The sequence below is a fragment of the Astyanax mexicanus genome, chromosome 1, assembly GCF_023375975.1.
Source record: "Astyanax mexicanus isolate ESR-SI-001 chromosome 1, AstMex3_surface, whole genome shotgun sequence".
NCBI classification, from domain to species: domain Eukaryota; kingdom Metazoa; phylum Chordata; class Actinopteri; order Characiformes; family Acestrorhamphidae; genus Astyanax; species Astyanax mexicanus.
Genome location: NC_064408.1, coordinates 57479990 through 57503164, shown reverse-complemented (window position 1 = coordinate 57503164; position 23175 = coordinate 57479990). Strand labels below are relative to the sequence as shown.

The 23175-nt window shown below is 37.4% G+C and overlaps 2 protein-coding genes across 3 annotated transcripts; one reads left to right on the top strand and one right to left on the bottom strand.

The window, feature by feature from the left end:
- Positions 1-3905: 3905 nt before the first annotated feature.
- On the bottom strand, positions 3906-12163 carry pex3 (peroxisomal biogenesis factor 3). The gene is made up of 12 exons (XM_007245462.4): positions 11986-12163; positions 11245-11376; positions 8256-8337; positions 7913-7956; positions 7699-7820; positions 7540-7606; positions 7382-7436; positions 6559-6709; positions 6390-6460; positions 6108-6230; positions 5017-5113; positions 3906-4935 (listed from the first exon to the last, which is right to left on the bottom strand). Exons 1-12 carry the CDS (start codon positions 12056-12058, stop codon positions 4852-4854), a joined length of 1101 nt encoding a protein of 366 aa, XP_007245524.3. The 5' UTR covers positions 12059-12163; the 3' UTR covers positions 3906-4851.
- Positions 12164-13355: 1192 nt separating this feature from the next.
- adat2 (adenosine deaminase tRNA specific 2) lies at positions 13356-20048 on the top strand. 2 transcript variants are annotated; one of them, XM_049480540.1, is made up of 6 exons: positions 13356-13618; positions 14419-14523; positions 17580-17730; positions 17842-17948; positions 18315-18387; positions 18480-20048. In XM_049480540.1, the coding sequence occupies exons 1-6, from the start codon at positions 13598-13600 to the stop codon at positions 18593-18595; spliced, it is 573 nt and encodes a 190-aa protein (XP_049336497.1). In that variant the 5' UTR covers positions 13356-13597; the 3' UTR covers positions 18596-20048. The 2 variants fall into 2 exon arrangements, with proteins under 2 accessions (XP_049336497.1, XP_007245525.2); XM_007245463.4 differs by lacking the exon at positions 13356-13618 and adding an exon at positions 13841-14333.
- The last annotated feature ends 3127 nt before the right edge of the window (positions 20049-23175 follow it).

Genomic DNA, 23175 nt, shown 5'->3' with positions numbered 1-23175 from the left:
TTTTTATGTCTGAACTTGCACCTAACATTATTTTCTGGTTTAATTGGAAATAATCTGGATCTGTCTACCTTAAGGGTGGAAATACTTCAGTAACTGCACTTTAATTCAATATTATGAAGGAAGATTTGTACTTTACTGTAATATTATACTTTTTACTAAAGTGGTGTTTGAATGCTGATGAACCCATTTTCTATATTTCTACATACTGTATTTTTCGCACTATAAGGCACACCGGATTATAAGGCAAATTATGTGGCACTAGTAAGAAACAGGGGTGTCGCCATGTTTCCCTTCTAATTCATCAGGTCTCACCACTGGGTGGTAGTTGTTAGTAAAGCTAAGTTAAGTAAAAAAAAACAAAAAAAATCTTAAAAAAAAAACATTTTCTTTTAAAGTCAAATGAGCACTGGGTGTAAATCTACACAGATTTCTCTCCTAAAAACAGTTTATTTACAGTAAGCTTAGATTTCCAGATTTCCCCTAAGCCTGGGTGCAGCCGCATTAACATTAGCAGCTAGCCGCTAGTGCTACTGCTCCAGCATCAGTGCTGGGAAAATGTGACTGAAACTCCTGTATAACACTGTACTTCATCAGAGTGTCTTTACTGCTCCTTACAACCTGACTGATGAAATTCATACGTAAGGCGTAGTGACAGTAAACTCTTTGCAACATTGTCATGTATAATGGAACATTCTGTACTTGTGACACAGAGGTGAGGGAGTCAGTCAAGGGAAATGTGTGCTCAATGTTTTCAAATAACTATCAGAGATATGGCGTGACTTAAAGTAGCAGTAGCAGAGGTTTTATAACTTTTCAGTAAAAAGGCTCATTGTGTTTGTGTAAGGGGTACTGAGTGTTCTACTAATGTAACAGGTGAGAAGGCAGCCGGCCGGAACCACCAAGCTGATAACTCCTCTATTTAATTCTCAAAGTAACTTTTAGGCCGCAGCTGGGCATCAGTTCCTTTTCGCACTTGTGAGGGAGGAGTTTCCTGTGTTCAAATGCTTGTGTCTGTAAATTATTCTTTGAACTCTTTTCTTGAAACCGGAAGATGTTTCCAGGGATCCCTGCTTTAGTAAATTGTTATTTTGCTGAAGATCAAATATCCTGTCTCTCTATATATTATTATATATTAGAGACGGCGCAGTAGGGGATAGTGCGGCTTTCACAACACCTTATAGTGCACAAAAATACGGATCTGGATCAGTTTCCAAGACAGGTATAAAGCCTAGTCTTACACTTTCCTTTTAGTGGAAAATCTCAATTCAGAATTCTGTGTAGTCCAAGACTGCTTAATGCCTCCCCCTGTAAATACTAGAAGCAGATAACTAAACCAAATTAAACAAACGAGAGTATGTTTACTTGTTGCTTTCAGTATCTGGTGTAACAATATCTGTACCTAATCATTCCCAGTAATCCTGGAGATCAGCTTGAAGGAATTTCAGCCCATTCCTCTGTACAAAACAGCTTTTAGAGTTATGAAACAACATATTTTGGGAGGAGGAACATGCCTGAAGCACCTCCCCTTCCAGTCTACCATTCTTAAAATCCCCTGTACTTCTCTTGCATGTCATGATGAGTTTTCACAACCCTCCACCACCCCATCTTCTCCTTTTAACTCTATCTCTCCTTCCTGACTCTACTATAAAGGTGAGGGAGACTGGCCTCCTAGAACGAGCTACAGCTGCCTGAACTCCAGCCCAAAGTTCTCAGTTTTATTCCCTTTTGTCTTTTTCTTACCGCATAGCTATAAACTGATAGCATGTTTCCAAATAGCAAACTCTGTTATGTTGGTGGGTTTCCTCTCAAGTACTGCTGCTTTAAGACTGAATTCAAAATTAAATTGGCCCCATTACAAAAAAAAATCACTTTATTCATCCTAAACAATGTTCAGTATTAGATTAAGTGTTTTTAATAAACCTGAAATTTATCACATCGCCCACAGAAGTGTAATTGGTTAGACTGAATGCTGTGATAAATTCCTACTATCTTAAAACAAGCAAAAATATAAACGAGGAGCAATTAGCTGATCTACTTATTGCACAACACATAACTTACTAGATCAAATAAACTATAAACAGTTATAAACAGAAGGTTGAGAAGGTGCAGGCCAGGGAATAAGATGAGCCAAAATCAGCACAAGTCCTAAACTAAAAATGGTTTTATACACTAATGAATGTGGGGTCTTTTACCGTATTTTTTTTACAGAAAAATACACAAAAGGTTCTGTAGAGAACCATCTATAATATGTTTTTTTTTTTTTACCAATCTTAAAGGACCAATATGTAACTAATTTTCAGTAGTAAATGAAAAAATGATCAGGATGTATCATCAGATATTAAGGAAACATGTTGAGTGAAAGTACTGGCAGCTCTTGTCAGCAGGGATTCACCCTGTACGTTCCTACTTAAAGTGAGAAATGGTTTGTTGAATTGCCTTTGTAATGCAGTTGCAACACAAGAGGTTTTTATTTCCATCATAAACTGACCATTTACAGCATGCATGCAATGGATAAGATAACCAGAAATAAATGCAGGTTAAGCACAAGATCAGATGTTTGTGTTGAATTACAGTAATTATAAAACCAGATAAATACATGTTAGTCAACTGCACTTAGAACCGTAATAGAGGTTCTGGGTCTAAATTTAGATGATTGGGTTTAAAGAAGGCTTAGGTGTTTTTGGTCATTTTCTTTGAAGTAATCAAAGAAGGTAATACTTAAATATACAAACTTTGCCAGTCCACTTCTTATTAAAACACTATTTAAAGAGTACAGTCTGTACAGTATTTTAATTTATTAAGAAGCATTCTTATAATCAAAAACCAGGGGCAGGACAAATGAATGTTACATTATTTTGAAGATAAATCCCTGAGATATTGTAGAATCTTAGTCTTTTAGATAGATAGATAGATAGATATTTAAAAACTATGACACTTGGACTCAACAGAGCTGCTTACTGGACAAGGATTAAGCCTAGTCATACACTGTGTTTTACTTTCAGTGAAAACCTCCCTTCAAAATGCAGTGCAGTCCAAGACTTGGTTTAATTTCTGTTTAAGGAAACTACTCCAATATGTCTCAATGTCTGTCTTAACTGAATTATTAACTCCGTGTACTATAAAGACAGACCGGTGACTTATTAGGTTAAGAAATAAAAGTCTGTTTGACAATACCCACACAAGGCTTACCAACACACAGTACAGGAAAGCCTTCAGTACACATCAAAACTGCCATCGTGTTCATGAATGTAATCTTCTGACCAATACTGTAACCAAAAATCAATTAGTACAGCTCTGTCTCAGTACAAATTAATTTTAAAACTATACATTTTTAATGTTGCGCCCTTTCATAGTGAAAACATGCTACTGAGGACAGGTCTGCAACGTCCTAAATGCTTTGCATTGCTGTACTGAACCAGCTGTATTATTCCAACTGTATTTGAGAGTCCACACACAATAGCGTGAGAGTAATTACTACAAAGAGATGGAGTTTGTGCTTGGAAACCTAGAAGAAAGCATTGGTCACATCTAGATGGATTAATTTTGTCATTCAGGTCATATTTAGGCATTCATATCACTAAATGTTCTGAACTGTCGTGTTTCATTTTATGTTTCATAAAGACAGATATGATCTGTAATTTTCCCTACATTTCACACAAAACAGAACCAAGTCCAACTAACCACTATCAAAACCCATCACCCTAGACTGCATGGTTAAAATAAAAACATTAAAGTAAAGTAAAAACTTTAAATTAAAATTCCTTAATTAAATCAGTTTGACAGTAAGTACTAAGCTCACTGTCCAATCACACAGAGGAACAAGAAACAAGCAAAAAAAAAAACCAATCTATCCTATTCAGCTGAGACAGAGAGAGGGAACTAAATTTCTGTGCAGAAAAAAAGTATACTGTTTACATATTTATTACAACTGATGTGACAATGTCAGGTTTGCAGTTTTGTTTAAAGCTGCTTACAAGCCAAGTACATATTGACTCAGTAGAATCAGCTGTGCTTCATTCACAATAAAAAAAAAACAAAGAAAAACAAGGTTAGCCTGTTACTAATGCACATGCTGGTAGTTTCTTTTTGCAGTGCACCATGTTCATCCTCTAGCTCTGCCAGAAAAGCATTAAATAAAACTAAACAAATTGAGTCAAGATTTCACTGTTATAAACTACAGTTTCTTCATCCAGACATTCAGAATTCTGTTTCAACATTTTAGTTTCCTATTCCAAGTTAAACCGTCTTCAATTATTTCAATAACTAGACTTTCAAAGCACTGATTACCATTAATTACTATGAACTGTGACTTCCCTCCAAATATCAAATGAACAACAGAAATCCCTTTGACTCTAAACACCTTTCTATGAGTCCTGCAATATGAAGCTGAAGCACCTGCCCTTCTATTAAAATACATTTCTCTGTGCAGAAATAAAACACTCTTCAATGACAATCAACTGTATGGTACAGACGAGGCAGATGAAGCTCAGGTAAAAGTCCTTCAAAGTGTACTGAATGCTCGCTTAGAAGGGTTAGGACAAATATTGGATTCATTCTTGATCCTCACTAATTGGACGGGGATCACATGGTCATAACAGGTCATTCTCTAACAATTATAAAGAAACAGTGATTAATACAAAGTTTCAGCTTCAGTTTCCACAAGTTCGGCCCATTTTAAATCCTTATCAGACAATTGTCTGCAGTTCATGAGAGAACATTCAACCATGCACATGTCCCTGAGTTTCTCTGCGTAGGATGTATGAAGAAAGGAATGTTCTGCTGTTCAGCTCTTTGTGTAGTCCTTGGGAATTGATCCCCAGCACATGCCCAGGTTACACTCTGTCCTAGTGTTTACTTTTGTAGCTCATGGGGGCTGCTGAAGGTTTCATAAACGTTGGCTGCGAACTCTTTCACTTGGTCTATCATCAACAGATCCTGAAATGGGCAAGCATTAATGAAGCAGGAAAAATGTAGAAAAACACTGGTAACAATTCTATGATGATACTCATAGCTTACCTGAACAAAGTGAGTAGGTACTTCACTGCATATTGAATGAATCTGCCCATTAGCAACAGGAATTATTTTTGCAAGTGGTAGACTTACATGTGAAAGACTGGAAAACAGCAGAAACATTGTCATTACACCAATACAGTGCAAATCAGAGGCTCCCTGAACGGCTATGGAAGTGTAGGCTAGCTCTATATGCTATTTTAACACGTTTACTGCAACTGTACTGTTTTAATTGTAGAAAAAAAAAAGGAACACTGAACTGAGTACTCTGGATAAACAGACCCAATCTGTGAGAGGCTCCTTTTGACTTTTTATTTATATCTGTTTTTAAAACATTTTCACACAACTTTACACCTGCTACTTTGATTTAGACCAAACTGAAAAATCTGAAATCCTGACTAAAATAGGTAGGTGTGAAAGCACCCTGATTCATTCTTGAAACACCAGCAGTGTAACTTTTTGGTTTCACAGTAGTGAACACTGTGTCTATGTTAACTTCTGGCTCTCTCCCTTTAGTTAGGCTGTTTTTCTCAGATCTGCCAAAGTCATTAGTCACACTCTGATAATGTTTTATATTCTCTGTTTTATGAGGGAACCTGAGGCTCTCCGGTCCCCTGTCCGGCCAGACTGATGGAAAATTCTGAAAGTCAGCTCTTCTCCATCACCCACCAGAGTTCAGCTGCTCATCATCCAGATTATTTCACATGCCTCGGACAAGCTGCTCACTCTCCACAACAGATTACATCAACGTTTACATGAACTCTAACTGCTTCCTTTAGTGGTGCTGCTATTCTCCTGAATATATAAAACCTATGTGGATGTATAAAGACTTTTTTTTAATTAATTTAAAAGCGTTTTGACCAGTGGTAGGATGGTCCCTCTTATATGTGAGTCTTGGCCTCCCAATGTTTCTTCCTCCTGAGGTTTTTTTTCCTTGCCTCTGCACTCACTGGGGATTCTGTATATTTTATAATTAATGTTTTGGCTGATTCTCTGTCCTGTGATCATGTTTCTGTAAAGCTGCTTTGTGACATCAGTTGTAAAAAGGGCTACACAAATACATTTGATTTGATTAAACTGGCTACTAAAATACTCACCTATCAGGTGTGCTGCAGAGGGTGGAGTCTCCTGCAGGGGGTCTGAAGAACTCTGCCATATTGTCAAGGAAACGGCTAAAGCCTCTGCTCAGGCAGGTGTTGAGTACAGTACTGAAATCAGGACTAAAAGAAGAGAGGCTACAGTTACAATCCAGGGCTAAAGGTGACCATAAAAGACATAATCTATTAAAAACATTTAGTTCCTGCATCTACATATGTATTATTATAGTCCATTATTATTATTATTATTATTATTATTATTATTATTATTATAGCCCATACCTGTCAAGCATGTCCCTAGTTTCATTTAGAAGCTTTATTGTTGTGATGTCATTCTCTGTAAGACCAGATGCCTGAAAAGTCAAATACATATAGTGATGATACAGACAAAGTAAATAACAAAGAAAAATCCACATTTATCTCTAATCACTCCATGCATTTTAACTTTTACCTGATCAGCCAGTGTATTCTCCTCATCCGGCATCATGTACCAGGAGAGAGCTTTGTGTCTCGAGGAGCCGCTGCCGTCCTCCACCAGCTGTCTGATTTGAGTCACATGCTGCTCCAACTCTTGCAAGGACAGAGTCTGCTTCAATGAGACCCTTAATAAAAACAGAGAGAGCTTAGCTTTACTGACACTAATACCGGTTATCCTAAAACGTTTATTTTTCTCTTCTAGTTCTATTAAAATCATTACAATTTATTACATTTTGTCCAAATATTTAAATTAGTAGTTGCTCTTTATGTAGAACTATATAAGCTATTTAGCTTTTTGCAAAAAAATAAATAAATAAAGCAATACCATATCATATTGTAATATTTAATTTTGCAATACTGTGATTTACAAGAACACAGCACCATTTGTTTTACATTTTAAGATTGGTACCATACAGAGATTTTTTTATGTTTGTGATTTTTATGTTTAAACTCCACCCACTAGAGAGCAGTGTTGAATTATAATGTTAGATCCAACTGTTCTTATTGGATACAGAGTTAAATTTTCTTTTATTATATTTTTATAAAATAGATTTAAACATATATTTATTTATAAATATATATACATTTTTAAAATATATATTTATTGTATTGTAGAAATTTCACAATTAAGTGTGAATATTGTGAAACTTTATGTATTCTATAACATTCAGATGAATGTTATAGAATACATAAAGTATCACAATATTCACACTTAATTGTGAAATTTCTACAAATTTCTACAAAGACATTGTAAAAAATAAATAAAAAAATAAATATTAAAAAAATAAAAGACTTACGGTCCTAAAACCTCCTGTACAGCTTTCTTTACAACAGTTATCAGTTCAATCAGCCCTGCACACACAGAACAGCATGTAACCAGTTTCAAACAAAAAGCCATTTAAAACTGTCAACACTTTCTGCAGTAAACAAGGCCCACAGACTGGGCTCCTCTCACCATCTCCTAGAAGGTGCTGTATGCTCGACAGATACTGCTGCTGTACTTCTGGAGGAGCCAATGGTAACTAAGGGTGCAAAACAGGAGAGGCAACTGAACTTAAAAATCCACTAACTCCTGCAGCTGCAAGATCTTAGCAACAAAGACTACAGGACTTACAGTTCCATTTTTAGTCACTGAGTTGTCCAGGTACAAGTAACCGCCAATTATGTTGAGCTGAACACGAAGCAGCACCACCAGCATGCATGTACTATATACAGCCACAGTGCTTCGGGTGAAACCTGGTGAGTGAGAGCAAACATTTACTATGACTGAACTACTACGTATGGTCAACCATACAGTTACAACATATAGAGAATGCTGAGAAACTTACTGATAATCTTAAGGTCCTCCCAAATCTCCACCTTATTGGCTGGCCTACAACAGACACTCAAATGAGTCACAGAGTTGCTAATCTCCACATTTCATCATACTGCAATGATTAGAGCTAATGGATACATGGCTGAATCTCAGACAAGTATTATAATGTGTTTTATGCACTGTACAAATGTCTTTGTACCAAGTTCCTTGTTACAGTTGTAAGCAAATGTTTGGGCATTTCTTAGTCCATGCTTACATAATTCAAACATGCATATGAAGACATCACACCTAAATCTGACTGAACACAATGTGTAAACATAGCATCTTGTGGATGGCAATTCTAGTATAAGACTCACTTGGACTTCAGCAGTGCTGTGAGGCTCTCTGAGTTCAGGTGGTGTATGATTGCCTCTCGTAGAGTTGGGAGCATCGACAACACTGTAAGAAAAGGGGAGAAGTGATTAGGTAAGGACGATTTACCCTAGTTGTAAAGCAGACTATATTTTTTTCCATACAATTGAGACTAGGCTTAAATCACTGTGTGGGGAAACTACCCCAATAAACAATGTTTAGTCCTCAGTGGAACTAATACATTTCAATATTTTCTAAATATATCACAGAATTGGATTAAACATTTAAATGAATAAACCTAAAATACCCTATAGGTCCAAAAGTTAACCCATTCTAAACAACGTCTAGCAAACCTGATAACTATTTCTTATTTAATTGTTTTGTAGGTGCTGGATTATAGACATTAGGCAAACAACAACAGTTCTGTTTTATCTTATTTAATGTCATTATAACACTTGGGTGGTTTGTAGACCAAACCAAATTATAATCAAACTTTACATGACCATTTTTTCCTTTTTAAAGAAACACTATGGATAATTTATACTCGTTATTCTAACTCTAGCTCCCCCTACAGTTGCGGAGTGGACTTTGAACTATAAGCCACTTCTAAGGCTGTGTTCAGACTGCCAACACAAATCTGAATTTTAGCTTTTAAATTGTGTCCAGATTGATTTTCGGTCTGGACAAAAATCAAATACAATATGATGCACCAAAACAAACCTAAATAGCGACAAAAATAAGGTATGAAAATTTTATTGTATCAGAAAAATGCTATATAATGCTGTTTCTAAACTTACACATTTTGTCTCAGAAAAAACATTGTTTTTGTTGAAGTTAAAGTATTGAGAGCCTTAAAAAAGTTTCCTTTATATACACCTATAACTGCCTGCATACATCTATCTGTAAAAACTTTTAAAGATCTTTTCATGCGACAACACTGAAGATATGATTATATTTAATAAAATAAAATTATATTTAATCTAAATTACTTTTTGTTTGTAAAGCTTTAATTGTATAATTATATACTTATTATTCTGCATATGCTGTTTTTCCTCCGTAAATGGCTACATGCCTATATGGGACCATGTGATATTAAGAAAGGCTGTAATGATGGGCCCATTTAAGAAGCCCAACTGTGTCTCGGGCTGCAGTTAACGATTATGGTAATAATCAATTAATCTGTTTATTCTTTTTAGATTAATCGAATATTAATCTGATAAAAAGGGGGAAAAACTCATTTTCCAGCATTTTATTTTCTTTTGTAAGGAACACACAACCAACCATTACTAAAAATGTCAGCATTCACATGAATAACACAACAACTGTGTATGGAACATAAACATGCACTTGTCTGTGATTCTAAAGAACTTCCTAAAACATTAAAAAGTCAGAAGCTGAAGTGTAGACTTTCATGTTTAATTTAAAAAGATGAACAACAATATGCTTTGAAGTGTTTAGTAACTACTACCTACATAAACTCCCCCTTTCAGAGGCTTAGAAGTAATTCAACAAATGAACTTTACCATAAATATATTCTTCGTTTTTAATACTTTGTTAAGAACCCTTTGCAGGTTTGAAGTCTGGAACCCATGGACATACCAAACCAAACACTGGATTTTTTTTATGATGATTTAAATGTAGTTGTCTTCAGTTGTTTCTGGTTTGTGGGTTTTTCTGTCTTTAATTTTGTCATAAGTGAGTGAAGTGTTGCTCAATCAGGTTCAAATCTGCTGATTGAATATTTCACTTCTGTGGTTTGTTTTTGCAGTATGTTTTGCATCACTCTCCTTCTGTACTGTTTAGCCCTGTCCAATTAACCTTCAACCTGCATTTGGTTGAATCTGAGCACAGAAAGTAAATCTCTGTACACTTCCTTCAGAATTCATCCTTCTGTTTCTGTATTCGGTCACATCATAAAATTACAACGGTGACCAAGTGGCATTGGAAGCCATGCACACCCATACCACCACCATGTTCTAGAGACAATGTGGAGAGCTTTGTGTTGAGCCTTTCCAAACCTTCTCTATACTTTCTTCCCATTATTCTGTTACAGGATGTCCAAAGAACACTGTTCCAGAACTGGACTGGCTTCTTTAGATGTTTTTTGGTAAAGTGTTATCTAGTCTTTCTGTTAATCATTTGCAGCTTGCGGTAAACCCTCTGTATTCGCTCTCATGAAGTCTTCCCTTTATGGTACACCTACATCCTGTAGTGTTCTGTTCACTCTATTTTACCCGAATGTACCAAACTGTTGATGTGACCATTCCTAACATCTCTGCTATCTCTCTGATGGATTTCTTATTTTTTTTAGCCTAATGATGGTCTGTTTGACTTCCATTGAGAGCTTCTTTAACCACATGTTGTGAATTCACAGCAACAGCTTCCAAATGCAAATGCCACACCTGGAATCATCTCCAGACCTTTTACCTGCTTAACGGATTATGGATTAATGAGGAAACAACTCATGCAGCCTTTAAAATAGCTTTTGAAATAATTTGTCTGATTACTTTTGAGCCCCTGAAATCAGGAGGCTTTGGGGATAAATAGCTGTAACTACTAAACACTTTGGTTCAACCCCTTTAATTAAACCTATTAAAGTCTACACTTTAGTTTAATAAAATTTGTTCCATTTTAAATCCAGGGTGGGGACATGCAGTGCCCAAATCATTAAGATTGTGTCACTGTCCAAATTGTAATGGGCCTAACTGTATATGGCTTTGTTTGGATAACCTTCCCATAATTATGGTGTATCAACTGTTCTAATTTATACCCAAATAATCGATCATTAAAATTAGTTGTCAGCTATTTTTATAATTGATTTAATCGATTCATTTTTGAAGCCCTAACTGTGTCCTACAAAAAACACATGGTCAAACCCACTCAGGGCCCAATACCACCTAGATCCCACCTAGCCCAGGGTCCACACACATGAGCCCTGCATGAGCATGCTGTGGGATGGTCAGACCTGGACAGATGAGAGGTGTGTGTAGTTACCGGTCATGTTGCATGTCCTCTGGTTACTCTCGAAGTGGAACTGGCGCCGGGCCTGGGCGATGTACTCGGCCGCCTCCCGCTCCTGCATCTCCTGCAGCTTCCTCTGAGCATATTTACCCAGCAGGTACACACCTGGTGAAGAGGAACACTCAGATTTAGCAGCTGGATGAGCTTCAGCTATCTCATCTGCACGATAACAGCACCGTGAAGCTGAATGAGTAAAGAAGAGGGCTCTCTCTCTCTCTCTCTCTCTCTCTCTCTCTCTTAGTCAGAGAGTAAACACTGGATCTGGGTGACAGGTTAACATGTGCAGGAGGAGCTCAGCGGGGAGGCCAGCAGACCCTGAACACTCCTCGCACCATATTCTTCTCTTACAGAGAGCGTGCTCCACTGCTCCAGGGTTCACACTCACAGACTCTGAACGCAATAAGTAAATCATATAGCTGTTTCGCTGCGTAACTCTTACAGACGGGTAGTCCAGTTCCAGAGAGTTAAATTCCATCCCCCGCTTTTGTTCCAGCTTAAGGACTATTGAGCACAGTGTTCAGCTGCAGCGGAGCCGCTCAGGCCGCTGGAACAAAACCCCGGGATGGATTTTTACTCCCTGGACACGGACTATCCACCTGTACTGAGACTGTACTACAGTGAACCCGGGTGCTGCCCTGAACTCAAGAGCTATCTATCAGTGCAGTGTGAGAGCTGATTAGCCTGTCTGTCTGTGTGTGTGTGTGTGTGCTGTACCTCCAGCGAAAGCTCCGGCGAAAATAAACTTCCTCTTATGACGTTTGATAAAATTCCAGGTAGAGGATAACATTTTAGACCAGGCCGGCGGAGAAACAGAGGAAGAACAGCCCGGATCAGCGAGCCCGCTGTTCACGAACAGCCAGCGGATCTCTGGACTCCATGGCACAGCAGTCAGCGTCACGGTTGCCAGATTTACCTAAATAATCCCCAATATAGTGGTTTTTTTTTTTGTATAGTACATTTCTCACCCTTGATTAGTCTCACTTCTCTTAAAAAAACAAACAAACAACAAAAACATGTATTTCCACTGTTGTCCATTTGTATTTTCTTCATTGTTGTGTAGCTTTTCTGTACACGGTGTAGATCATTCTGGGGGAATGGATCTACAGAAATGCTCTAAAATCAGTAACTGCCTTAAATTCATAATCAACAATATACCAGACAGCAACAGTGTGTTGAATCTTTGAAATCAGGATTTATTCATTTGTGCACGTCTATTTTACATTTCAAGATTTAACATTAATTCAAACATTATGGTTTTATATATACTGTATCCGACTGGGATGTTAATCAAATTAATTACGTCAAATTACTGTTAAATGAGATTTTAAAAATGGGATAATCAAGATTGTACATCTTTACCTATAGAAGTTGTCAGAGGGATTGTCAGTAAATAGACTTTTTTTTCAGAAACCCATAAATAACTCTTTTATGCTATTTTCATATTCTACACCTTTCCTTAAAAATACAAGGAGGTTGTTTGCACTGTATTGTAAAGTTGAAGGCAATGTAAAGAAAACAATAGTCTTAAGTTGCTTGAAATAGTATTGCCTGTTTACAATTAAAAAGTTACATAAAAAGTTATGTAATAATTAAAATCTAAATTGTAATCAAGAATCATAAATTTGAAGAATATCAAGATATTTATTAAACTATACTAAAAAAATATATAAATATGTGCCCCAACCATTTAAAGCCTTTTAATATTAACACTAACCGATGCAGGTAATGTTAAATAAAGGTTGTTCAATTGTTTTTTAAAGGTTGTTAAAAAAGGGTTTAATTAATATTCTAGGGATGTTGCTTCTCCTGTAAAATCTCATTTCTTACATTATAATGTATGTAAACAGTAGCTTACCTTTCTCAAATTTGGTAACTGTGTTTATTAACTGTGTTTATTGACTGTGTTTATTGACTGTGTAACAGCTACTTTATCTATGTAGGTAAGTGTGCCATTTACACTATGCTATTATGTCCTTGTAATGCATACAGAGTACAGCGACCCTGTAAAGTAATACTGGTTTCTAAAGTTTTATTCACAAATGGACTATTTTATTTTTTCTAAGCTGGCAGCCACCGAAACAGAAAAAAAAGAAACATTATTGAGGGGTTTCTGTCAACATGGCAACACAGTGTGATCGCCAGTGCGGAGGGAGGAGCGCCGTGCAGTGGATGAATCGGTTGTGCTGGTTTGTTGCGCTGGTCTGATGTCTGTCTGTGAGTTGCCAGGTTTGCTTTTTTCACGCCAAATTGGATGATAATTCAGGGGCAACTGCCATAAAACTCACCGAAGAAGAAGAAGAAAAAAAATTAAGAAAAGAGAGTTTAGATGGGGCAAGAACAGAAATGTGTAAGTAAATTCAGTTCCTTTTTTGTTAATTATGTTACTATTAAATGTTGACTGGGATTTAAAACTGTTATAAAATAATTAGTGATGTTACAATATTATTAAGGACTTTGGGGTAAATAGCAATACTGATAATAAATCCATTATAAACAAAAGTCATACACTCAGTTGTTTTGCCATTTGCTTCAAACGTGTGAGACATATAGTTTGGGCAAATTCTTCTGCAGCACAAGTTTGCTGCATATTTTTGGTGGACCTGGCAACCCTGGTCTATGTCAGAATCGTAGCACACGCTGTCTCCGCAGGCAGGAGGAGCCCGGTCGTGTTTGAGTTAAAGTTTAGTAATCCAGCTTTCTGTTTGACCAGGTGGAGAGAACTCATAGCTAATGTTAACACAGAGACTTCTCAGCAGCAGCAGCAGTGTGAGCTGTGGGTGACCCGGGAGAGAGTCGCAGGGTGAGAGAGTGTGAACAGCGAGGCATGGAGTCAGACTCCTGCAGATACAGAAACCTGTGAATGTCAACACGTGCAGAACTAGCCAGCGCTCCTTCAGCTCCTCCACTGTCTGCAGGAGTCAACAGACTTGAAGCACAGACCGCATTAAGTACAGACTGAACTACAGACAGATATGAGGTCTCAGAGTGGAGAAGAACCCGCAGGTTTTCTGCAGCCCTCCGACAGTGAGGTCCAGGGCTGGATGGACAGGGCGTTTCATATGGTACCTGTTCTCTGTGATGCTCCGCAGTTTATTCCTCCCGAGTAATCCGGATTCACCCTAGAGTTTCATCTGCTTTATTTAACAGGCCAAAGACGCTCTAGAGAACGGAGAGGTCCCCGTTGGCTGTCTGATGGTGTTCAAAGCAGAAATCGTAGGGAAAGGAAGAAACGAGGTGAACGAAACTAAGAATGTAAGTAAAGCAGCTTAACTAGTCTAGAGACTGACACAGGACTGTTTACCTGTTTGTTCTTCTATAAGAAGTCCTGAAAAATGTACCCGTGTTCATTGCAGCCCTGCTATTTTTTTCTAGACCACTCAACTACAATCACAGCAACCCCAAAGTGAAAACCCTCAGCTCTCACATCAACCCCCCCCCCCCTCCCCCCTCAATATGCAGATTCACAATGAGTCACAACAACTCTATTCTAGAACAACTACAACCTCAGGAAATAAAAGATCATACATATATCTTATTAGAGGAGGAGTCAGCAAAGTAATATTAAAATGTATATATTTTTTTCAATTGATAGATTCCCACACCAACTTACCACTGCAGTGTCTTTCCTGCATTGTGGAATCCTGTTCTGTGAATCAATCTATCTATAAAATTAGACAATATTAAATAAAGTATGTCCTTAAATAGTTCAGTCCTGTCTCAATATACTTCTAGAAGATTGAACTTTAAACAAATTCAAACTACTAATCTGCAGTCTGTGATTAATGGCCATGCCCTACAGGTTCTGTGGACCAATGCCAAATTCAGTATTAGAATGCCGTATTTTTTGCACTTTAAGGCATACTTAAAATCCTTTTATTTTCCAAAAAATCGACATTTCGCCTTTTAATCTAGTGCTCCTTATATACAAATTCTACCAGTCAGGTTGTAAGGAGCAGTAAAGCCACTCCGCTGAAGTGCAGTGTTATACAGGAGTTTCAGTGAAGTTTCTCCAGTACCAAGACTGGAGCAGTGTTAGCATTAGCCTCTAACCGCAATACTAGCTCTTTCGCCGTTCAGAGGCAAGTATATTGGATTGTAGGCTGCGTATTTACAGTGTAAAAACAAGCTATGTGGGACAAACCGCTAGCTGATAGCGCCCTGTCTTACCAGAAAAACACTACTAAACTGAACAATTTTATAAAAAATACAGAAAAAAATAGTAATTGGCTCAACTTAACTTAGTTCTCTTTTTTGGTTTAACTCAGTTAAGTTGTTAATATATAACATTTTGAGTTTATTCAACTTAACTGGGTTTTGTTCATACAAGAATAGTTTAATTACCTCAACAGTTTTTTTTTCAAGCATTGTGGGCTTAAATAAATCTGAATAACATTTATTTAATGTATACAGGTATCTTCAGCATATTTGGCATATTTTTATAGAATTATCAAAACATTGACAGCATAATACTGTAGTAGAGCAAGAGAACTTTTGTTAATAGAATAATGGTGATTTGCTCAGCCTACAACACTAAGGCCTGGCAATCAACACATATATTACACTAAAGCATGCCTAGGATAAGGTAGATTTGGGCAACAGGCGACACAAAGATGGTAAGTAAAGGAGAGGCGTATTTACAGTTGCAAGAAAAAGTATGTGAACCCTTTGGGATTACTTGAATTTCTGCATGAATTGGTCATTAAATGTGTTCTGATCTTCACAACAGTAGACAAACACAGTCTGCTTAAACTAATACCACAAAAAACATGCTTTTTTATGCATTTGTATGCTTTTATTAAACACATGTTAACATTCACAGTGGGGGTGAAAAAAGTATGTAAAGCTTTGGATTTAATAACTGGTTGATCCTCCTTTGGCAGCAAAAACCTCAACCAAACGTTACCTGTAGTTGCAGATCAGACCTCTCTTGAGGTCATGCCACAGCATCTCTGTTGGGTCGAGGTCAGGACTCTTCAGAAGGCGTATTTTCTTCTGTGGAAGTCATTTAGTTGTTGATTGACTTTTATTTTTTGGGTCGTTGTTCTGTTGCATCATTTATACTCTGTTGAGCTTCAGTTGGTGAACAGATGATCTTAAGTTTTCCTGCAAAATGTCTTGATCAACTTGGGAATTCGTTTTTATGTTGATGACCACAATCCGTCCAGACCCTGAGGCTGCAAAGCAGCCCCAAACCTTAATGCCCCTCCACTATGTTTCACAGTTGGGATAATGTTTTGACGATGGTGTGCCTTTTTTCTCCACACATAACGTTGCGTGTTCCTTCCAAACAACTCAATTTTGGTTTCATCTCCCCACAGTATAATTAGCCAGTAGTGCTGTGGAACATCCAGGTGCTCTTTTGCAAACTTCAAACGTGCAACAATTCATTTTTTGTACAGCAGTGGCTTCCTCCATGGTGTTCTCCCATGAGCTCTGTTTCATGTTTTCCTTATTGTAGATTTATCAACAAAAATGTTAGAATGTGCCAGAGATTTCTGTAAGTCTTCAGTTGACACTCTAGGATTCTTCCTCACCTCTGTGAGGTGTGCTGTTGCAGTCACCTTTACAGGACGACCACGCCTAGAGAGAGTAGAAACAGTGCTGAATTTTTTCCATTTGTAGACCGTCTATCTTACCGTGGACACATGAACATCAAGGTTTTTACAGATACTTTTGTAACCCTTTCCAGCTTAATGCAAGTGAACAATTCTTGAACGTAGGTTTTCTAAGAGCTCTTTTGTGCGAGTCATGATTCACATCAAGCAATGCTTCTTAAAAACAGCAAACTTAAAACTAGTGTGTGTTATAGGGCAGGGCAGCTTTAACCAACACATCCAATCTCATCACATCCTGACTCCAATTAGCTCTTAGAAAAGCCATTAGTCTAGGGGGTTCACATACCTCCCCCGCTCACTGTGAATGTTAACATGTTGTGTTCAATAAAACCATGCAAACGTAATTTTTTGTGTGGTATTAGTTTTGTGTTTGTCTCTTGTTGTGACTTAAATGAAGATCAGATCACATTTTTTCACCGATTTATGCAGTATCCTTACACACTTTTTACACACAGTTTTTATAGTTGTAAGTTATAATATTGTGGGTTGTGGGCCAAGTGTAACAAAATTTTATGCTTGTTATTGAGTTTTTTTCTGTTTTTTTATAAACTGGTTATGACCCAGGTTACGTATACATTTTTTATGTTTGTAATTTATTTTATACATTTAAATTGCACATTTGAAATTAATATTCATCAAACATGAAGTGAACTTGTGGAATAAATAAATGAAAAATGTTCTGTTTTGAAAAAGGCCACACGCCATGCAGAGATGGTGGCACTCGACCAGGTATTGGAATGGTGCCACCTAAGAGAGCGGGATGTGAAGGAGGTGTTTAAACGCACTGTTCTTTATGTGACTGTGGAACCATGCATTATGTGTGCAGCTGCTTTACGTCTGCTAAGTATCCTTAATGATTTATGTCTGTTTATTTTCTAATGAAGCAGGTCTTTTGTTTAGTGTTTCACTTTTATTTGACTACTTCTGGAAGTGTTGCGTCTTGACACTGATATAGATATACCGCTAGTCGTGTATGGATGTAAGAACGACCGGTTTGGCGGCTGTGGTTCAGTGCTGGACATTTCATCAGATGACCTACCACATACTGGAACTTATTTTAAGGTAAAAGGCCAAATGGATTGTAGAAACCTCTATTTTATTATTATTATTTTCATTTTAAGCTCGACCTATTGGGCTTACTATAGGAAGAATGAAACATCATTGCAATTTGGACATTGGACAGCATATCTGAGGCTATTCTCTTGACTGGACTGGAGGAGATTTTTATATAGTTCTCTCTGGAAGTTTCCTTATGTATTAATGTTTGCTATACCCACAGAGTGTATTTCAATCCATAGGGCTGAAGTCATTCAGCTTTTAGGATTATTATCCTGGTTAATGCTTAAGACTTTACAGTAAGGTTATGGTTCAGACAAGGCAAACTATTGGCAACGAAATCGTTTTTACTATCCCAACTTTCTGTTGCAGTGCATCTCGGGCCATAGAGCAGAAGAGGCTGTTGAAATGCTGAAGATGTTTTACAAGCAGGAGAATCCTAATGGTAAGGGTTTCAAGGAGCGCTGTGTTTAATATTGCTAGATGTTTTGCTGTACTAGATATGTTATTCATTATTCACATTTCTCTTTATTACAGCGCCAAAGCCCAAAGTGAGAAAAGACAGCATCAGTCCAGCAGGGGGCTCTATTGTCCCAATGATACAAGCAGCTTCAGATGATAAAGATGGTGCAAAAACAGCACTTTCAGATTGAAATGGGCTTTTGTTTTCAACAAAAACTAATAGTCATGTTGACGGACTGCACAAGCATTTGAATAAACTTTGTTAGTTATTTTTAATCTGTTAATTTATTTTCTATATTTTTGTACACTTGGATTTAATCCCACTGGATGGGGCTTATTGGCTGCTAGGTTTCATCATTTATCACACTGCAATTCTTCTAAACAACAGTTCCCCAAGGAACTTTGAGGCTTTCCTGTACAGCTGGGAGGCGAGCTGTTTAGCTGCTTGTTTGATCATTAGCAGTGCTCAGTGCTTTGTAGAAGGCCACTCTAGTCAGAGTAGGCCTGTTGTGCATTACAGCATGCACTCCTCTCCAGCATTCACCACCCCCCTCCCATATGTCCTTGCATGACCCCAAGCTCTGCTCCACAGCCATGTGTGATCTCATCCTCATGTGTTCTGAAAGCAGGTGTTTGGGCACAATTGGGGAGTTTCCACATTTCACACTGAGATAGATTTGATCAGGCTCTGCCATTGTGCATGTTTTGCTAATGAAGTAAGTCTGTAAATAGGAATGTACCTATTTAGCTAGTTTTCTCACATTACTGATTTCTTGGTATATAATTATGAATTGAGTTAACGTGAATGCTTATGACTTGTGCACTTATCCTGATTAGCAGTGGTCCATAGGGGGAAAGCCAGTGGCAGTGTTGTAAATAGCACAAGTGCTACAAGGACTAACAACATGGCCTGAACCGAATTTGGACCTTGAAACGATGGAAAAAAGGTTATTGAGTATTGTGGACAGCCATATGTGTACACCTTGACCTAAGGAAGTGAAAAGACCAGGATGCACAACCTGGTGAATGTTCGCCTGGGTAACCCTGTGTCCAGGCATTCACATCAACACCAGTTTGACGTATGTCACATGCCTAAACCTGGTTGCAGATCAGTTACACCCACTCATGGCCATATTATTCCTAAACTGCAATGGATCCCTGTAGCAGGATAGTGTATGTCCAGCTGCATGTGATGAAAAGTTTAGATCCCCACAACAAACAATTATAAGAGGATTTTTTGTAGAATGGAGTCATTTTACTAGCATATGGAGGACCAAAAGCATATTATGGCACTGATCATAATATTTCTGCTCTCCACCTTGTAGTTCTCTGGTAAATTATCATTTTGGCATATTGTCCTCTGGGAGGAAAACCTACACATGCCATTAGCTTCATTTGCTCCCCAGCTCCTCTAAAAAGTCAGTTTCTTAACAGACCAGTTCTTTTACTTATTTTTGAATAATAAATTATTTTTCAGATTTTAATAATTTATTCTGTTGTTTCAGCAGTATATGAACATGACTCTGCTAATGTATCATCATGGAAATTATTTATTCACATGTACATAGAAGAAAGGCTGATAAACTAGTATTTGATAATGCAGATGGCCACACATTTCTTATTAAAATCCTGCAAATGTTCAAATTATGTTTCTGTAGAATGTTTATTGAATATGGCTGTAAATATTGTAACTGTCACATCTGAGTAATATCTGATTTATATACATAGGTTAACATCAGGGATGATGCCAAGCCAGTTTTTTTAATTGTGATTTACCACCAGTGTGTCAATGCATAACATGTTCTGTTTTGCCATATTACTGCATTTATTGCACTATAGTGCCCCTTATAATCCGGTGAGCCCAGGGTTCCTCAGTGTAGCGCTAACCACGGCAGTTTTCAGGAGAGAAATTTGTGTAGATTAAAATCCAGCTCTCGTTTGACTTTAAAAGAAAATTATTATTTTTTTAAGAATTGCATTTTAGTTTACTTAGCGCAGCCACCCAGCGGCGAGACCTGCTAAATTAGAAGGAAAACATGGAAACACCCCTGTTCCTTACTAGTGTTGCATAATGTGCCTTATAATCTGGTGTAGACCAGAAAATAGATGTTTATTGATAGTGCGTCTTATAATCCGGGGAACCTTATAGTGTGAAAAACCCTGTGCGCTTTTCTGACCATATGGCAGCTTTTCTGCAATCTAATTTTGGCAGGCATCAATACTGTGCTGCTTGAACACTGGGGTTGTAAACAACCAGCACTGTCTAACACAACTGTCCTTTAGATTAGGCAACTGCACACTATTTTTTTTTTTGTATTTGATAGACCCCTGCCACCAAGTATTCACAGTTATCTGAACACATTATCTTTACTAGAGCAAATTCCAGCCAACTATAGCAAAATATACTGAACCTTAAAGTGACATAGTAGCATGGAAATTAATTAATAGCATGAGACAATGAACTCCTTTGCGTATGTCCAAACTAATAAACATGTGGGCGCGTTTGCCCCATGGCTGATCCAGCAGCTTGCAGGTACCGTGCCCAGAAATGAGTCAGTGTAGAGAAAGAACATGCCATAAAACAAACCAAAGCCACCCACGCTGTTCCAGCTCCATGCGAGACAGCCCCTGTTTAAAATAAAGCCTTCACACAAAACTGAAATATTTTTAAACCACTGCTTTCTTGTGGTTTATATAATTTAACATTGTGTATTTAACAGTTCTAATAACAGAATCAAGCTTTACATACTCTGTTGCCAAAAGTATTAGGATGCTTATGCAATACACCTACATGTGCTTTTATGATATTTCATTGTAAAGATATATGTATTAATATGAAATGGGTCTCAGCTGAGCATTGGACACCTTTCTCACTACACTCCTCAACACTGCAGTCCTTTGTGACTTTACGTGGTCTGATACTTCTTGACTGAGTAACTGTGCATTTCAGTACATAAACAGTTATAATGGCTTATTATAAAGGTTAGTTTTGTCAGTTTTGTCTTGTTACACTTATTGGAGTAAAGTTTTATTTACATAAATATTTATATACATTTTTATTAGTTGTAATGAAGGGATTCTGCAATATTGTCAACGAACACAGCCCAGTGAAGTGTGTTCAAATATTTAACAAAATATTCAGATATGTGCACAAGGATTTGCAGTGGACTCAAGCAGGTTACTTGAGTGTTCCATGTCCTTAGTTTAGATTTCATTAGATATTTCAATAACCACACCCAGTCCTGCTGTAAATACATCCTGCAAGTCTTCCATGTCGCTAAATGTGTGCTTAGAACAGTTATCTCCCTCTGAGGTGCTTGATTTTAATGATTACTATGCTAATGCATGCAGAATAATCCTGCAGCCTGTGTTCAATTTGTCACCTCTGCATGAGGCAGCGGCAGTGTTAACAAGAAGACTATGAAGTGTGGTTCTGCAGTCAACATGCTGATGAAGAGTGCACACTGTAGCACATGCTATACACACACACACACACCTGAAAACATACATAAAAACGTCTAGAAATCCACAGTTGGTCTAATACTCACACCAGTCAGAAATACTGCCTTTGGACCTATTCCTCAGTTTCTATTCACAATGCAAATCTACACTGGGCTGTTCCCTCTGTTAGTGTCATTAAAGCTGGCAGCCAAAACCCGAGCTTTGTGTCTGTTTTTAGACTGCTTATTTGAAGATGAAACTGACGTGATCAGAGGTATGAAGAAGGGCGATAAAATGTAAGAAGAAGATTTTGACAGTTTTTGGGACGTATTTGGAACGTCCCGCGTAAAATGTTACCACCTCATTTTAACAGCCAAACCACATTTTCTTCTCTTGAACAGATGTTAAATTACTAATTTATGCTTAAAAATGATGCGCTACTGTCATGTCCCACTTTATGCTAGTATTGCGTACTTTCACAAAAACTGCCTTTCATTAAAATGTTTTTTAAACATTAAAAAAGGGTTCAGATTTATGGATTTAGACTTAAGCATACAGATGAAAAAATGTATTTACCTACAACTCTAAATGGAACTATATATTGGTCAGTAATATGGGGTCCCTTTGCTTCTATATTTTTATTCAAGGAAGTTAACTATCTGGGTTTAGGGCAAAACACACATCAGTTTATAAGCAGGCAACCCTAGTTGTTTAATAGATTCCAATGTTTACCAGATGTTTACATTAATTTACTCCAATTTTCAGATGTATCACTTATATAAAAATGTATTGCATGTGTTTTTGTATATATATTTTGTATCCATTTTGTTAAAAGAGTGTTTCTGATGAGAAGGCCTGGCTAACAACTGACAGTCCAGTTTATCCCAAAGGTGTTGATTTGGGTTTATCTCAGAGCTCTGTCAGTGTTCCTCCACATCACTCTTTTTAAACAGTGTCTTTATAGACATTGCTTTGCGCATGAGGCACAGACATACCAGAACAGGAAACAGCCAATCCCAAACTGTCACCACAAAGTTTGAAACATATAATTGTCTTAAATATTTGTGTTAACTAGCTTTTTATTGGAACCAAGGGGGCACAGTTGGGAGGTTTAACTATCATTCATGAAATCCAGATTTATCCTTCAGACTGAAAGGTAATAATGTGTAAATGGCCACTCCAGACAACAGATTCCACTACTCGAATCCAGTGTGTTCTGAGGAAGTTTAAAACTCTGTAGTAATACATAAATACAGGCATTAATATGTGCTAGCTGCTTCAACTCTCTTTTGCAAATGAGCACAGTCTACTACTTTATAGCTGAGCTGTT

What these genes read in the sequence shown, in the direction of transcription:
- adat2 (XM_007245463.4), top strand. Translation starts at nt 14,244, where the DNA reads ATGAGGTCTCAGAGTGGAGAAGAACCCGCAGGTTTTCTGCAGCCCTCC. An exon ending in AGGTGAACGAAACTAAGAAT is followed by an intron (nt 14,524 to 17,579) that starts GTAAGTAAAGCA and finishes GTTTTGAAAAAG; the next exon opens with GCCACACGCCATGCAGAGAT. An exon ending in CAAGCAGGAGAATCCTAATG is followed by an intron (nt 18,388 to 18,479) that starts GTAAGGGTTTCA and finishes TCTTTATTACAG; the next exon opens with CGCCAAAGCCCAAAGTGAGA.
- pex3 (XM_007245462.4), bottom strand. Translation starts at nt 12,058, where the DNA reads ATGTTATCCTCTACCTGGAATTTTATCAAACGTCATAAGAGGAAGTTT. An exon ending in ACTAGGGACATGCTTGACAG is followed by an intron (nt 6,231 to 6,389) that starts GTATGGGCTATA and finishes CTCTTCTTTTAG; the next exon opens with TCCTGATTTCAGTACTGTAC. An exon ending in CTCTGCAGCACACCTGATAG is followed by an intron (nt 5,114 to 6,107) that starts GTGAGTATTTTA and finishes GCTGTTTTCCAG; the next exon opens with TCTTTCACATGTAAGTCTAC.